Source organism: Sinocyclocheilus rhinocerous, unplaced genomic scaffold (assembly GCF_001515625.1).
Source record: "Sinocyclocheilus rhinocerous isolate Xijiao unplaced genomic scaffold, SAMN03320098_v1.1 scaffold77, whole genome shotgun sequence".
In the NCBI taxonomy this organism is placed as follows: domain Eukaryota; kingdom Metazoa; phylum Chordata; class Actinopteri; order Cypriniformes; family Cyprinidae; genus Sinocyclocheilus; species Sinocyclocheilus rhinocerous.
Window position 1 is genome coordinate 1,501,903 of NW_015635045.1, and position 18,542 is coordinate 1,520,444.

Here is an 18,542-nt window from a genome sequence, read left to right on the forward strand (position 1 = left end):
GATCGGCCAGACTCGGTCACCTCCCAATCACCGCAAACACCTTCACCTGAGCACTGATCACACGCACCTGTCACAAATCGGCAATCATCATCATCAGTTCCCCTACAAAAGCACACACCTCACGTCACTCCAGTGTCCGATCTCGTTCATTCGAAGTGGACTCTCTCTCTCTGATATCCTTACACGATACATTGAAAGACTTTACCTGCCTGTGTTACTTCCAGTGTGTTCTCCTGTGATCCATTCCCTAGTCTGTTCCTGTCATCTGCTCCGTGGATTCCCCGTATACTCAGCAACTGAGGTGTGTGCAGTCCTCTGTCTCCCTTCCACGATCTCCTGGAGGACCCTATACGGAATTACCCTGCTCATCTACCTTAAGGACCATTACCCTAAGTGCATCTACTCTCCTGCCCTATCCATTCGCACCCCTTGCTGAAAATAAACTTTATTGAATTTTTCTAACCATCTGTGTGAGTCTCCTTCCGTAACAGAAAGAGGCATTGCCAAGCAGAGTGTGACTTAAGTTTGAAAGGTCAAAAGAGAGAAAGCAGGCCTTTTAGTGTATATGAGCCAGTTATATTAATTATCTTATATTAAAGCTATCTAGAATGGTGTTTATAGTGGGCCGCATTTAAGATGCCTGTATATATTCACTACCATTCAAAAGTTTGGGGTCAGTAAGATTTTTGGAAATGCATTAAACTGATCAAGGGTGACAGTAAAGACATTTAATATTATAATGTTATAAAAGATTTCTATTTGAATTAAACATTCTTTTGCACTTTCTATTCATAAAAGTACCCCCCCCCCCCCTCAATGTTTCTTGGGCACCAAATCAGCATATCAGAATTTGACAATGAATGAAGTAATGGCTGCTGGAAGTGCAGCTTTGCAGGAATATTCAGTATTACTGTTTTTACTGTATTTTTGAACCAATCAATGCAGCCTTGGTGAGACTTCAAAAACATATTTCACCCTCATTATTGATTCATGTGATCAGTACAGAACAGGCAAAATAAAGGGAATAAAAAGATTCAGCTCAAAATGACATCATTGTCTCCATCAGCAATGCTATTTCATCTCCCAATAACTAGTAGTGGGCAGGGCACATCCCGTGCTTCTTGGAAGAGCCCCACACATTTGCTGTATATGTGTTTGAACTGGCCAGCTGTCACCTTCACCTTACTGTATGAAATGCCACAGACTCTCTAGAGCAATGAAATGAATCCAACAACACACACTCTCTCTCCCAAACTTACTATATCAGCAGTCTAAACACACACATACAACACTGTCTCTTTCTCATTCTCTAAACTAGCAGTCTAACTATGCCTATACCCACTACTGCTCTGAGTGCATACACATGAGTGAGTGTTTGTGTGTGACAGTATGTGTGTGGATGGTTTGTTAACAGCAGACAGATCAATTGGCTCTGCTCTCGGTACACCCACTTGAGTTAACCATAATCTCCCTGCAGACAAGCACCTACCCACACACATATACCCATATGCATACACTCTCACACACACAAACCCATTCTGTCTCAGACACACACACACACACACACACACACACACACACGTAGACATGCAGATGGTGTTTGCTTAACATAAATAGTATAAGAGTTCACTGTCAGTCTTTTACAGTCTCATCAGTTGAGTATCTATATGATATTGAATTTTAGGATTTCAAAGGTGAATTCACAAATTCATTGGCTCACTTTCCATCATGGAAGGCATGTGCAAAAAACATGTTCTAAATTACCCCTGGATTACTTAATTACTAAAATTAAGCAATATTTACTAGAATATTGCTAGAATATTTACAGAATAAAAACAAAAGGAAATATTCATTGACAGGATCAGATGAACAAGAACTATGGGCAGACTAACAAGCGTTAACATTAATTTTGTATCATTTATGAACAGTTAGACACGTGCAAAATCTTACTTTCCTGCACAATTTAGGGCCAAATTGGGTCTAACAAACCTGTCAGTAATTCTCAAATAATTCTGAAGGCCTTGATTAGCTGGTTCAGGTGTTTGATAAGGATGGCCACACATGGTGTATAAATATAGACACTTTTCACATTTCCAGGGTTTTCAGTCATAGTTGGGTAAACTCCTAGTGGTGAATGGAAAATATAGTTAAACATTCCCATTCCCATTTGAAAAAAGAAAAGAAAAGAAAAATCCACAATAGTGTTTGACTTTCCAAAAGAGGAAAAATATTGAGAGATTGATTACAGTGTTCAGAAGAAACCATAGACTATTTTTAATTTAGGTAATATAACACACAGCATAGTGTAAAATTGTACATGAAATTAAAAACTGAATAAATAGAAGATTTTGCTACGTTTACCATATCAATAACTGTGGAAATACGTTATCACAATCTGTAAAAAGGGTCCACTGGCCACAAAAACATCTCTAGGACCATGGTTTATTATAACTATTATATACTAAACTAATTATTAACACATTTTATTTCATTTAAAAAACATGCACGGTAGTAGTAACTAGAGCTGCAGGAGAAACAGTTGTTTGGTTGAGGGCCCGTAACTGTCAGTCTAGATTTTACACCTTTACTGACCACAACCCTAATGAGCATGTACCTATATATATGTGTGTGTGATACTGTCAAAGACTTGGAGAGGACGGGTGCTAAAGCTTTGGCTGACAAGCAGAGGCTGAGAGAGAAAGACAGACAGGCAGGGAGGAGAAAATGAACAACACTCTCATTGCTATCACTAAGGAAACGAAACAGATGAGTCTTCCTTTGACATATAGGACAAATCAAAAGTCCAAAATAAGCATCAAATATGTTCTCTTACACTACAAAAGCATGTTTTTTTTTCATGTCATAGAAAGTTCTAGGCTTGAACTAGAATAAACAAGGCTCGAGTTGAAACTTCAAAAGGTCAAGCATGTAAATTAAGAGTACAGTCAAAAACAACCGCAAAAGCCAAGAGCCTCAGAGTAAATCCACACTCACTGTGAATAGCAACTTTAACAGTGATGTTGTGATACAGTACATAAAAACTAAAATTTCAGCATGTTCCTTAGGAAATAACAACATTAATTATTCACATTTCAATAATTAATTTATTTACTTTAATCTTCTTGTTTTTACTATTTTCACATTTTTACACTGATCTTCTCAAAACCTTTCCTCAGACCCCCTAGCACTCCCTTGTTGCCCCCTGGGAGTCGCCGGACTCCAGTTTGAAAATCCCTGTGCAAGTGAAGGCTTGATGATGACAGAATTCTGAGCAAACATTCTATTGAAATGATGACAAGACATCTTGTGATCACTGCACTATTTGGATTGAGATGCAGAATAGGCCTTTGAATAAAATTACACTGTTTCTTTATTCAGTGGCTTTTGCTTCATCAGGTCCAATAAGGTTGCAGGATCAGATGTAGACTACAAAGAACTTCTAATGCAATTCATATAACGGAACAAAACAACCAAAAAAAAACAAAACACAAAACGCAAAATCAGCACATGAAAGCAGTTTACGAAAGGAGAGCAACGATTTGTGCTTTTACAACAAATATGCATGCAGACAAAAACATACCGATCCTAAACTTCAGCCCTATGAGAGTTGTGTTACTGGGAAGAGTTACGCTGAGGACAAATTGGGTTTTTTTCTCAATTTTTTACCTGATGATAATTCTAGCTGGGTAATGTAATGAATCACCGCACATATACAAAACACACACATACATTGCCACGCATTAATGCTGGTGTGAGTAAATGCCCTCCTTCAGGTCCATTATAAAGGAATGTATTCTCCTTTGGACCGCTGATGGGTCAGCTAGATTACAGCTCCTCTGACCTACAGCAACGTGCTTGTCTAGACAGCTTTGGGTCAGAGCAGATTCCCCTCTTCTTAGCACCACTGTGGTGACTGGGTTTGTATGAGGTAAAGCCTTCAGAGCGTCACTTTGAGTCATACAATACCTGCATTGATGCTCTGCCTCCTTGTCTGTCTCTGTTAATCTTTCTCTGTCTATCAAGTCTCAACATTACTGTCTTTCAGAGGCTGCATACTCTCTCCTAGTCCATTCTTTTGTTGTCTGTTGTCATCTATCTTTTAACCACTAAAAACCTTTCTTTGTCTTTCATACTATTCATCTTATACAATTTACAATTTCCACCCCCGCACACTTTCCTCCCTGATGGTAAATAGTTTAAGAAAGATGGTTTTCAGGATGCTTATCAAGCCTAGCACTGAACTAAATTGCAAATTCAAGGATACACCTTGACATTTCTTTCTTTTTTAAAGTTTTGGACAAGACTAAATCTTTTTTTTACCTGCATATCTGAGGTCTGAGTTATGGAAGATGGGACGCTTACTCAAATTAGTGTTGCATGCTAGGTCATCACACACAATAAAAACCTTTACATGGACAAGCACCATTCAATTTTTCTACATAAAATGTTAAAAATTAAAAATTGCAGTGTGCAATTTATGTGCCACTTGTAGCACCAAACAAAATAGTAAATAAAATGTCTGTTTACAAAAAACTTCCTCCATCTGCTATTGTTTGGAAAAATAGGTAATCCGCCTTCAAAACCATGCTACTTACGATAGCAGATGATAGCAGAAAGCATTTAATGTCATGACATACAGCAGCTTAATTAAGACATTTCGGGTGAACATTCAATTTTATGCAGACCAGAGATCAGGTGGAGTATTGAGAACCACTGTATTACACTGACCTGAAGCATGTGACAAGAGCAGAAGAAGCTACTCACTGAGAAGTCATTTTAAGACAGCTATATGCACCAGTTATGTGGTCAATGGCATGTCACTGAGCGTAAAGTGAATTACATATGAAAATCATATCCTCCTTAGTGCCAATTTATAACTGAAACATTTAATAAAGGATTGAAATTTCAGTAGTACATTCTAGCTGTCTATATGTTACAGAGATAGAGAGAGATAGAAGGTCAAGATGAAAGACTTAACGGAAAGAAAGGAGAGAGAGAGAAAGAGAAAAGAGGAGAGAGATGAGTAGAAGCAGAACCACATTCAGGAACATTTTCAGCAAGACTGAAGTTAAATAGCCATAATTATCTACAATCACAGTGAGTTAAATATACATGCGGATACAGGGCTGCTCAGAGGTATCCCTTGTAAACACTTAGACAAGCCACAAATATGCTATATATTCTCTATCCACACACATCACAGGCACAAATATGCATATTTCTGGACTCACACTGCCCTTACCATGCGCTCATGACCTGTAACAAAGACACACTCACAACCAACAACCTAAATGATCTGTGGTTAATACTTGCTGTCAGATTTTTCTTACACTCCACCTCCCCTTCCCTAATGAAACCAGGCAGAGAGCGGTCCAAATACAAAACTAGGCCTCTTACAATATTTACTATTGTTCTATAACAAAAGAAAGAGAGGAGTGAGGCCCCAAAATAACCCTTGAAAAGCCCATTACCATCACTGTGAGCCTCAGCAGGAAATATTTTGAAATTGCCAACACAAATAGACTGAATAATGAATAAAAAACGACTGCATCTATTTCTTGATTGAATGTTAGAATAGCATGTTGATCTGGGACATTGTTACTTTATAACCTTTATAATTCTTCCTTAACGAGATAAGGAATTTAAAAAAATGTTTTTTGAGCTTTTACCTTTGCTGTCCTTCCTGTTGGTCTGATGAACTCTCAATTCATCTGATTTGATGAAATCAATGCTGGCATATGTGTTGATGCTGGAGCTGGTGTTTCCTCCTGCTCCACCCAATCCCCCAGTCAACCCTCCTACTACAGGAGAGAAAAATGAATGAGGGCCAGAGGGTCCATCCACACTGGTTTGATTATCCTTACTGACCAAGTCCAAATCAATGTAGTTCAGGCCTTGCTCCAGTGTTAAGGAAGATGCCTGAACAGCAGGAATATTTGCTACTCCAGGGCTGGCACACTGTGGAGAGGGTGGCTGATTAGTAGACCAAAGGTTGCTCTCTAATCCTTGCTGTCGTGGTGGACCAACATGTGGAGTTTCAGAAAAAGGAGAAGGGGAGGCAGAGGGGGAGAGGGGGTGAGTTGGGGGGTTGATAAACGTCTCTGAGCGATGCCGCCTTCTTGCTGTTGATTCAGCCCTGACTAGACGGACACCCTGATCCACGTTTGAAAAAGCCTTGGGTGAAGGGAAATTTATGTTATGCTCCTGCTCCATGGAGGATGGCAGAGGGGTTTGGCCAGCTTTTGGGGACTTGGAAATTGTATCCACACCCAATCCAAACTTCATCTCTGTATAGTCTGTAAAAGGAGCAGCAGCCACATCTGTAGATGTCATGCCTGTCATGCTGCTCTTCCTGAGTCCCATTTCCAATTCTTGTTCTACTGGAGGAGCTCTGTTGATCTCCTCTCTGACCATTGGGGCAGGTTTAAAAGAAGAGAGGGTAGTGAGAGAAGAAGGTGAGCTACCTATGTCCATGTTTACATATTCAGATGATAAAGAGATTGAGGTGGAGAGGGGTGCTGAGAAGCTCCGAGGAAGGTTGGCAGATCCACCTTGGCTGTGACATGGCTGTGGTCGGTGAAAGGCTCTTTGATGTCCTTGTGCCATAGAGTTCCCTGGCTCAGCCGTAGTCATCCCCTTGTTATGTCCTCCTCGCTCACCCTGATATACAATGCTCACATACTCTCCTGGGCTCTGGGATGCAGTTGGGAGCAAAGTCTCTCTGACTCTCGGCAGCGTATTGGCTTTGGACATATCCACAAAAAAACGGGATGACTTGTCCTTCCTTGACGGTAAATGACCCTGTTTGTGAACACCTGGCCCACATCTCTGCTGGTGCTGGTGTTGGGATGAAACTTTGGGGTGAGCCCCCCCTACCCTGTGTCCTGCACTCAACCTAGTTGCTCTTCCCACTCCACTAACAGACAGAGACAACGACCTGTCCTCAAGGCTTTCACTGCTAGCTGAACTAGAGGAAAAAGATGATGAGGACAGAGATAGTTGTCCACCACCACCTGAGCCCACAGGTGTGTCCCCTCCACAATGGTAACCACTATGCCCAGCTTTTACTCCAGCTTCACCTCTACCCATACAAACCCTGTCCAGATCATCCTCAAAACGGGTTGAGAGGGTGGTGTGTTTGTATGAACGTGGCAGCGAAAAATAAGAATGAGCCATCTTTGGCTGCAGCGGTTGCTGCTCTGGGTGTGATGGAGGAGTACTACAAGCTGACCTGGCACTTATAGGTGACATGTTCATGTAATCGCTGCCTATCCGACCCTCCATGCTGCCCCTACTGCCCCAAATGCATCCACTTAGGCCGTGTAAGTCTGGTGAACAGCTGCTGTTAGGAGACATCATCATGTAGCCCTCATTGATGGGTTGGCGGATGTGCTGAGGGGGTGAGACACTACTGTTGGGGGTCATGGCCATGTATTCATCTCCACCCTTTGGCACTACATCTGAACCAGAAACTGATAGCGACAATGAAGCAGGAGGAGCCGTAACGCCTGGTAGCATAGACATGTATCCACTGTCAATTGAGGAGTCTTCAGGCCCCCTTTTAGTACTGACTCCTTTATCTGCTGAGTTTTCCTGCACCAGTGATGTTGTAGCTGAACCCCCTGAGCCTCGGCGAGATGTGAAAGACTCTCTACTTGCACTGCGTGACATCACTGCATAGTCTTCTTCATCCTCTTCTTCCTCCTCCCTGCGGCGTGGGACCAAACGCTCTTGGGTAGAGGTGGGGGGAAGGGAAGCACGCTTGCTGAGCAGCCTGCGCTCAGCCTCACACTCGCGACTAGATGAACGACGAAGAACCCTGCGTCCATGAACACGTTTGTGAGACCCTTCTCGGTGACCCATCAGGATATAACTGGCTCCACCTTCAACAAGGGCAGCAGGGAGTCCTGTGGCTAGCAGGGAGTGCTCTCCGGGGCTGGAGCCGTACTCGTCTGACGAACCATAATCACTGGGTGATCCTGACATCGACACTCTCTGAGGAATTCGAGCATAAGTACAGATGGGCACTGTTCCAAAGGCAGCTCCACCCAACCCACATTCTGACCCATGACCAGAGCTGGATGAGAGGCTGGGGGCCGGGGAAGGTGCAGGGTTAGGGGTGTATCGTGCCAGGCTGAGGGTGATCTTTGCTGGAGTGGGTGCTCGTGTAGGTTTAGGCCTCAGGGTTGGGGTAGTTGAGCAGGATGAACCATTGAGACTTGGACTTGTGCTGAGTGCCGTTGCTCTGCCCCCTCCATCATCTGCGCGAGCCCCAATGCTGGCTGTCCGTGACCTAGAGAATCCGTGCTGTGGAGTTGGAGACGTGTTGCTGTTGGAGACTCCAGGGGTTTCCGTTCTAGCACGTCTGGACAAGCCAACCTGTGAAGGTGGCAGATTTGGGTGGTGTCGTCTAGAAGGTACACTGATAGGGTTAGAGGCAGTTCCTCCTCCACAGTTCACACCAACAGTCTGGGATTTGCTTCTTTGACGGAACTCTTCGCTCAGAGCCTTCATAGCCTCAAGAAGGGTCTCATGCATGTTCTGCGCCACCACTGAATCCTCTACTTGCATCCAGAATTCTCCAGGACCTGTCATGGCAGAACGACCCACTTCAATGAAAAAGAAGTTCTCTGAGTGGCCACAGCGTCGCACATTCATCAACTGGAGGACCACAGCTGCAACATCGGAGTTGAGCCTGACAAAGTTGACTGTTTTGTCCGTCAAGCAAAGTCGGTAGATTCCAACTAGATTCCTGGCCTGGCCCAAACCTTTAGGCCAGACTTTAACTTGCCAGACCTCCTTAAAGGCAGGGCCAGGGGAAGGCAGTCCACAGTCTCCTCCACTGCCACACTCATCAGGAGTCTTACCTATAAATATAAAAGAAAAAATAGAAACACAATAAAAAAGAATAGAAATATGCATATATTTAAAGCAATTGTAATGTAAAGTGTGTTTTGCACTATGTGGATTGTGTCTATCTATCTACTTAAAGACATAATTTAAACATTAAATTTCTAATTTCAAATAAGAATCGTCACAGAAATGTATATTTTTCCATACAGAACACTATTAGATGAAGGAAGCTTTGTTATTAAACCACGCTAATATGAAGAAAATGACAGTCACTTTTGCTGGTCACATCCTAAAACTTTGGTTTGAATTTCATAAGTGGAAAAAAAATATATATATACAATGTTATACATATTTTACATATGTGCCTTTTCTAACCCAATGTCATCTTCTTAATAGAATTGCCATGAAAACATTCTATTTAATTCAATATACATACATATTTCAAATACTTCATTACCACATAATTTTATCCTCACATTTTGTGCAGTTCAAAAGGGTAAACGTTTATTTCTTACATATGTGGCAACATTCAGTTAAAAACAAAAAAAAACAAGAAAGGCTTGTGCCATCCAAACCAATCAGATCAGGTCAGGACTAATTTTGAATGATTAGACTATAATATACTAACTGGTTGTAACTGATTTGTTTGCATACTGTTCGATTTTATTAGTTTATCTGACCAATGTTCCACTGACATATTTTGTAGCGTGCTTGTAAAAAACCGAGAAAATCTCTGTGCAGAAGCTTGATAGAAACACTACAGCCAAGTGAATCCATTATAGCCTTTACTGACGCTAATCAAACCGAGGAAGGTTTATAGAATCGCTTGCTCGGCAACTAATGTCTCCATATCATCACGCTGATGGCCTGCTGTTCAACTTATACAGTCTATGTGTTCAACCCGGTGATCGGTTCATTCAGCGGCGGGGTGGGGGATCATATTCTACCAAAACACGAGGGATAGGGCAGGAGGAGACCCGTATTCCAACAAACACGCACGGCTCCCGCGGCTCCCCTCCCCGGCAGAATCGCTATGACATAAATGTAGGTTACACGCACAACATGCCCAAATGTGTAGAAAAACAAAAACAGTCGTGAGTGCTGCAGCAGCGTCCGCTGCACAATGCGCCACTCTTGCACTACGCACTACAGTAGTTCTGTCTAGTGCTGAGAGCATTTAAAAATTAAACATTCTGCATCTCGATTTTCTATAAGCAGTCTAATTAAAATTAAATTACGAATTCGTCAATGTGTGAATGCATTGAATGGCTCTACAAAGCAAAGCATACACCATAATTTAGCAATTTGGCCATTTAAATACCGCGTGCATCCAGATTTCCAGGTGTGGTGGCTACATTAAACAGACGGGTGGGGTAGAACGTGCATTTGAATCTGAACAGCTTTGCAAATATAGATCCACTGAAGCCAAGGGGGCTCCCATTATCAACACGCAAGTTGATGGGCAGGTTAAGCAACTACAACCACCAAGGTCCATGCTGCAGCCTATATGTGAATGACAGCTCTTTCACGAATTCGACTCACGGGTACAATAATAATTTTCTGGCTCACATTTACATTGTAGATCCAGCATAGCCTGGTACCATTCGTTTTGGACCTCTTCTGTGTCTGCGGCTATGGCAAAGCTCTCCCCGCGGGTATACAGCACTATCATGTGCTTGTTCTTTGAATCAGCCCGTTTGTTGATGTTGAAGCAAGAGTCCAGGTTTACTGCTTTCTTTGGGACCGGTGATTTGCTTCGAAATTTTTTTTCGTTTTCATAATATTCGAGTCTGGCCGGGCCCTGCTCCGAGCCAGCCCGGAGAACGAAAAAGCGCCGGTGCATAGATTTCTGCTTGCGGAGATAACCGCTTTTCCGCACGTCCTCGTAGCTCTGCTGCTCCATTGCCGCCTGGTTCTCCATTGCTGGGCGAGTTGCTTGTTTTTTATCCACCAATGTCTGCCTAAAATCTGTGGTATGTTTTACATTCGTTCATGATAGCAGCAGTTCTCTTCTCTCTCTCATCATGCAATCACGCTCCCTCGAGGAGAGCCCAAAAAAGCGCTTGAGTTTGTTTTCCTCCTGCTCCAGCTTGTATGGTTGTGTGCACCCAGGCTCCACTGACAGGCGTGCACATGCAGCATGCGACGTCTGCACTAGCATGCAGTTCTGCTGTGTATCATTGCAAGCGTACCAGAATTGTTTACTGTACAGCTCTAGCCGGCACACTCGGATGCCCCCCTCTGCCTGTACGTCTATGAGACTGGTAAACCCGTTACTGCCAGTTCATGTACACGGTGTACACCGAGCGGAACGGAGACTATAGGCTTCATTGATTTCAGTGATGCCTGGAGATGGATTCGTTGACGAGACAGTTCGGCATCCTCTGGGTTTAATTAACACATTTCGCGTGCCAGATTTTCTATTGCACTTATTCTTTTAATTGCCAGTTTGTGAATTTGGATATGGCAATTCGGAGGAAATGATGTCGGATTTTTTTTTTCAAGGAATTAAAATCTACACATGATTCTGTTTTTTCACGTAGTAGTGTATTATTATATAATTATTACAGTTTTTCTCGATTGCTAACACACAATTCATGAAACAATTCTCAATTTTCTCAACAACTATAAACGCAATATCAAAACTACACACCAACTTGTGCAAACTTCAAACTTCCAGGTAAAAATCAAATACTTTAGTCAAAAACATGTTCTCTTTTGTCAGACTCAAACTTTGGCCTCAGATGACACACAAACCTGCCAAATACACACACTACTTCACTGCCTAGAGAACACTAGTGAGATCAATTCAAAACACTGTTACAAAAACCTCCTTTTGGGAAATAGGAATCATTTTGCTAGTCAATGACTGTTACAGTAGGCTTATATGACATAAATAGAGGGGTGCAGATAAAATTCAGCAAAATAAACTTTAAGAAACGTTTACTGTCATTACACTACTGTAAAGAGATCTTACAGTAAAGTCGTGGCACTACTGTAAAGGGGGAAGTCGTGGCCTAATGGTTAGAGAGTCGGACTCGTAACCCAACCTAGACAGTCGTCTCTCAGTTCTGCACAAATACACTTGGTTACAAATCGATTCAACCGCAATGAGTTTGAGGGTGTACAACATGTACAGTATTTACTGTACATAGCATAATGAAAGTTCTCTCATCTGAAGTACTACTACTATGTACTGTAATTATATTGTATGTGAAAGTAGTATTGAAACCTTGATGAACCTGTAGGCCAACTTCCCTCGTGGTCAGTCCATGTAGAAGAACATGGTCAACTATAGTGCTTTGTATTTCATCAGGAACAAATTACCTTTGACCTCATCCCCTTAATTTTTATTTTCCCCTCCTATTCCTCTTTGTTTCCCACTACCAGGATTCATTTTCCAAAACTCATAATCACTTGTGATTATACACAATTTTGTGTATAACACACAATACATCCAGTTTGGTGCATTTCATCCTAAGATTCTGACTGGTGTGTCATCAGTTTTGCTACTGAATGTTCACACATGGATAAACGTGCACTGTTTGAGTTCATTTTTTGATGCTTGAGTTAATTATATTGTGTGTTTGTGTTTTCTGAATGAGAACATGGTTAAACCAGTGCAAAATGATGGCGTTTTTGTGTCGAGTTTTGCAGAAAACACTGAGCAAATTGGAACGTGTGCAAACAGTTGAAATGTGTTAAAAGTTTTGAGAAACGTGTCTTTGTTTCGAGAAATGTATGAATGGTTTGGAAAATTGGGCCAAATGAATCAGTTATAGTGTGTTTGCAATCGAGAAAAACTGTAAATGCGGAATCCCCTTCTCTCCGGTCATTGGCATGTCTATTGCGCTAGTGCATCCCTCATAGCGAGGCGTTTGCGACACCTGTTGGTTGTCTTTTGCAATTTTTGTGTTAGTGCAATACGGCGAAACTCACTAGCCAGTTTTCACCTGTATCAAGAAATTAGATGAATATTAATGCTGACTGAATTAATGCTGTTGCAAAATTCAAAATAAGGGGGCAAAATAAGGCAACTGCAGCACTGGCTGCCCACTGCTCGGGGTGTGTTCACGGTGTGTGTGTGTGTGTGTGTGTTCACTACTGTGTGTGCACTTGTATGGGTTAAATGCAGAGCACAAATTCCGAGTATGGGACAACATGAACATGAAAGGGAAAAATTTCAGCTGAAAACGATCAATTTGTACTGAGAGGTGATGCGTAGGCTACAGTGTTTCTCAGCAATATTCCCCACTGTCAGTCCAAGTCAATCGATGGGGCTCCGACACACAGTCTATTATTCTTCCTGTTGTACTCCTGCTGAAATGACAACAAATGTGCTTGTTTTCCAATTTTTTAAATGTTTATTAACCCATTTAAGCCGTTTATAGTTGTCATTTTCCTTTTGTAAGTATTTTTCTAGATGTTATCCATGTTTTATGTCTCAATGACATGCAAGCAAACAACCAAATAAAGGATTTAAAAGGAAAAAAATGTATTTACTTCCTTCCTGTCACGTGAGGCTGTCAACTTCCTACCCCTTCCAGGAAGCATGGCGAAGGCAAACCCTCCTAAAGAAATTAAATGTTCATGTTACTAATAAGTATTTTTTGATGACATATGTATGTCTACATAATCATGAAGGTCTCTAGAATCATCCAAACAAAGCAAATCTTACAAGAGATCTATAGTTTTTTGTATACTTTTGACTAATTGGCAACTATAGTTGCCGGTGGGCAAATGACTTGTAAGTATATCATGGGGAAATGGGGTATACTGTGTTAATAGGCTAATAAATAAAGGTAATTGGTCTTGTTTAGTGCTTTTTGCTTTCATAATATCCCACCTAAAACATAACTTGAAACATGGGATTAATTGCTGTAGATATCTTTTTCTTCCTTTTCTGATATTATTTATTGTAAGGGGCAAAATATTGAGGCCCCTTCATCCAGTTTGGATGCGTTTCATTCTAATCGGTCAAGGACCCTAACTCTTTTTATGACTAGTAGCTTATAATTCTATTATAATGTTGAAATTCAAGCAAGTAATGAGTTTACATTTACATTATTATATGGAATCACCTACTACAGTCAGCCATTGAATACTATGGGCCTAAAAAATGGGCAATTTTCTTTCAGGTATACCTTTTTTTGCTATATAGATGTAATCTTTTCTTCATTCTATTTATTTTTATTTATTTATTTATTTTTAACTTTTTGATACACAATTCCCTGTTGGGGCAACTTAATGGCTGCACTTTGTTCTGCACTATGTTCCACCACTTTAAGACAAATGGATTTGTTGTTTGTTGTGTTTTCATATTCAAGAGATAATAAGCTAGATCAGAATCAGAATCAGAATGAGCTTTATTGCCAGGTATACGAGGAATTTGTTTTTGTGACAGAAGCTTCCACAGTGCAACAGAATGACAATGACAGGACAAAAATACAGATAATAAAAGAATAAAAAGAGAACAAGTAAATAGGGAATAACAATATACAGATTGACAATTGTATGTAGAGGTATATTACAATACACAGTTTTGTATGTTCTTGGAGAGTAGGGAGGGTTGTACCAATGATTCGCTCAGCAGCTAAATGAGGCCGATAAGTGTGGTGTTGTCTGCAAACTTTAGGAGAGAAGAGCAGTGGGGAGAGGACACAACCCTGAGGGGCGCCAGTGCTGATGGTGTGGGTGCTGAATGAGAATTTTCCCAGCTTTACTAGCTGCTGCCTGTCTGTCAGAAAGCTGGTGATCCACTGACAGACGGAGGTGGGCATGGAGAGCTGAGTTCATTTGGTGCATAAGGTGCATTAAAAGTCAATAAATCCTTGATTAATATGAATATTTTAATTAAAATCGTGTCTCCACGTATTATTCAATAAAATTCTAGTGCATTTAATCAAATAACAGCAGAGTGAGCGAGTTTTGGGATATGGTAAGATTAAACTTATTTTAGTGAATAAAGTACCACATTTGAGCTATCATTTTGTTAGGGTGGCTGCAGCATACAGCTCTTAAAATTGGCTTTTTGTCGAGGGAACCAGTGCAATGCTAACAGCCGATCGGCCTACAAAGTGACGTCATAGTTCCCCCACTCTATAAAAAAAGAAAAATACATAAATACATACAAAATAGTAGGAGTATTTTTCGACGTGGAGAAAGCCTATGACATGATTTGGAAAGAGGGACTTCTAATTAAATTGGATAAGATGGGTATTGGTGGAAGAATGTTTAACTGGATTCATAGTTTCCTTTTTTAGATCTATTCAAGTCAGGGTGGGTTTGTCATTCTCCAAAACATTATATTGTTATAATATTGTTATTATATTGAAAACGGTACTCCTCAGGGAAGTGTGTGTAGCCCCATCCTATTTAATGTAATGATTAATGACATTTTTTCCCAGGTCAGTGCAGGAGTTGAAACGTCTCTCTTTGCAGATGATGGGGCATTGTGGAAGAGAGGGAGGAATGTTTTGTATGTGGTTAAAAGTATGCAGAGTGCAATTAATGAAGTGGAGAAATGGACAGATAAGTGGGGATTCCGATTATCAGTATCAAAAACACAGGTTATCTGTTTCTCAAAAAAGAGCGAATGTAACAGTATAAAATTACAGCTATATGGCAAACCTTTAGAACAGGTGAATGTGTTAAGGTATCTGGGGGTTTGGCTGGATTCTAAACTGACATTTGGAATTCATATACAAAAAATTGTTGATAAATGCAAAAAGGTTTGAAATATTTTAAGATGTCTAGCTGGGGTGGATTGGGGGGTCAGACGTCATTCACTGAAGAGAATTTATTGTGCACTAATTAGGTCAACCATAGATTATGGATGTATAGTATATGGGTCTTCGTCCAAAACAATGCTGCATAAAGTAGAAATGATTCAGTCACAGGCATTACAAATATGTTGTGGTGCTATCAGGTCTTCTCCTATTCCTGCCTTACAGGTAGAAATGAATGAAATGCCTCTTGATATCAGAAGAATAAAGCTAATGTTGAATTACTGGATATCAGTTAAGGGACATAATGATACACATCCAATTAAAAAAGTGTTGTTAAAATGTTGGGAACATGAATCTGCCGGGCTTAGTTTTGGATGGATTGCAGAAGAGGAAGCTCTATTGGGAGGGATCATAAATGTAGAATTGAGCCCGACAGTAGTAGTGTCAGCCATGTCACCGTGGCTCTTCTCTTTACCATTAGTTGATCTTCATTTGCAAAAAATTATTAATGATAAAAAATAGGGTAATAACTAAGGATGCAATGGTTATGCAGTATCTTGAGCAGAATTATAGTTCAATTATTACAGTTTTCACTGATGGATCTAAAGATCCAGAAACAGGTCGAGCTTCAGCAGCAGTATATATCCCACATTATCAAGTTAAAATTGGTAAAAGGTTATCTGATCAAGTGGGTTTACACAACAGAGATGGCTGCATTATTGTTAGCTACCAGGTGGTTGGAGGATTCTCGATCAATGAATATGGTGATATGCTCAGATTCTTTCTCAGCATTATCAAGTCTAATTAGTGGGAGATCTTCAAGACAAGATATTCTATATGAAATTATTTTAAGTATGTAAAGGGTAAATACATTAGGAAGCAAGATGTGTTTCCTGTGGGTTCCAGCACATGTGGGAGTAGATGGAAATGAGGAAGTGGATCATCTAGCAAAGGAGGCGCTGAAATGATCTTCTATCAAATTTAATATTCCACTTTGTAAAGAAGAAGTTAAGGCTATAATTAGAACAGCTATAAAAGGCAAATGGCAAGTACCATGGAATGAGGAGGAAAGAGGAAGACATCTTTATCAGATTCAAAATAAAATTGGTGGTGAAAGAGGAAGTCGTGGCAGTAGAAGAGAAGACACAATCATTACCAGACTTCGCCTTGGGCATACAGCTCTTAATTATTCCCTGTATAGAATGAACAAACATGAGTCTGGGAATTGCAGTCTATGTGGATTAGCAGAAACTGTAGAGCATGTATTAATATATTGCACTGCTTATCAAAATGAAAGGATAATTCTGGTGGAAGAGTTAAAAGAAATGGGTATAGGAAATATTACACTTAAAAAGCTGCTGAATAATGGATTGGAAAGTTATAGAGTATATAAAGCATTAATGAAATATTTAAGAAAGGTGCATCTGTTTAATAGGATTTAGAAGCCAATCTATTAATAGTTTTTTCTTCTTCTTTCTCTCCCAGCTTAGTCTTTCTTCTTGTTTCATCAATGAATCACACTCCAGCTCAGTAGGTGGCGGGAATGCACCTTTTTGTTTGTTTGCCAACCGCCATAAAAAGCCAGAAGAAGAAGAATACAAAAAAAATACAACGCGGACTATTGTGTTTCCCGGAGTTTTATTCAGTCAATTTATATTGGACATTTTACCAGTATTGACGACAGTTAATTCTATTTTTTCTTACATGTATTTTGCTTGTTTGTTGTTGAGGGGTTGAATGAGATCGACTAAAAATAAGTACAAATAAAGTACAAATAATTACAAATGTTCAGTTGTTTCAAAGTCCCTTTAAGGGTATTCTATTTTCTTTGGCTGTTTTAACTGCACGCAACGAAGGGAACGTTTTGGTTGGCCAACTTCTATACGTTCGCCACTTCAGCGTTATCCAGTGAGCGGTGCGCTTCGTCTCTTCTTAAGACATTAAAATACTGTCGAAAGTTATTTTAAACGAGAAAGGAAATGGAGGTAACCGTCGGCGCTTCAAATCCCGCAGTGATCGCTGACGTCTCGTTCTCGTTTCAAGATGAACTGACTGCGACCCTGCAGAACGCGCTCGGTGTCGCGGTAGAGATCGCCGTCGCGGAGATCACCAGACTGCTGGACAGAGCGCTCAGAGACGTGCAAGGCAAAATTCAAGAGGCTCTGCGGGACAACAGTGCGCTCAAGTTTAGGCTACAAACAGCTGAAACACAACTTTCTAATGTGTGTGGTCGCCTGAATCAACAGCCACAGAGACTCGAAGATTTTAACGTTAGCAGTCAGCTGGTGACGACCCCCGTCAGCTGCAGCAGGGTTCAGCGCGGTGGTCCACAATTAAATACCCTTAATAATGTACGGCAACAAACCGAGTCCGCTGTGGACTCGGAACATGTTTATGAGGTATGTGGACCCAAGGAAACTGATGTATTCCAGCGAGGATCAGTCTGTGGGAACCCCCATGGAGGCGCATGCGCTCAGGTTTCGAACTCGCTTGAAGAATCAACCCCCTATAGATTAGATGAGGCAAATGGTAAGATATTCGGAGACGATTAAAATGCGTACGTTTGAAGGCTTAACCCACTTAAAATGACCGCATGTCAATGATTTCGCAATAACAAACCGCCCCTGTAACACCTGGCACATTTTGGCTTCATGTTTACTCGTTGCTTGTGCATTTATAACCCTGGTGGGTTGTTATTACCCATAGCTTTGGTGCTGTCGCAGTGGTGGTATCTATATACACTCGTATGATAGTGTTCAGGTTTAAAGTTGTTTAAAACATGCAATTTTTACAGAAAAAAGGACTATTAAAAACGCTAGAGAAAAGAAACTGTTAATTGGTAAACCAAGTTACCAAACCATGTACGTTTTTTTGATCACATTATATGTTTTTTTATTGTCACGCACACACACACATGCATATATATATATATATATATATATATATATAAGAGTGCCATCT

The 18,542-nt window shown here is 40.7% G+C and overlaps 2 protein-coding genes across 2 annotated transcripts in view; one reads left to right on the forward strand and one right to left on the reverse strand.

Annotated features, from left to right (window-relative positions):
* LOC107746440 (insulin receptor substrate 1-B-like) overlaps window positions 1-10,868 on the reverse strand; it is a 15,538-nt gene extending 4,670 nt beyond the window's left edge. Inside the window, exons 1-2 of the mRNA XM_016560664.1 lie at window positions 10,423-10,868; window positions 5,670-8,867 (exon numbers count right to left, since the gene is read on the reverse strand). Of these exons, the coding sequence (XP_016416150.1) occupies window positions 5,670-8,867; window positions 10,423-10,774 (3,550 nt within the window). The 5' untranslated portion in view covers window positions 10,775-10,868. The remainder of the gene's footprint in view (window positions 1-5,669; window positions 8,868-10,422) is intronic.
* Window positions 10,869-17,472: 6,604 nt separating this feature from the next.
* Window positions 17,473-18,542, forward strand: part of LOC107746441 (zinc finger protein 286A-like) — a 4,281-nt gene continuing 3,211 nt past the window's right edge. The window contains exon 1 of the mRNA XM_016560665.1: window positions 17,473-18,110. Coding sequence (XP_016416151.1) covers window positions 17,561-18,110 — 550 coding nt within the window. The 5' untranslated portion in view covers window positions 17,473-17,560. The remainder of the gene's footprint in view (window positions 18,111-18,542) is intronic.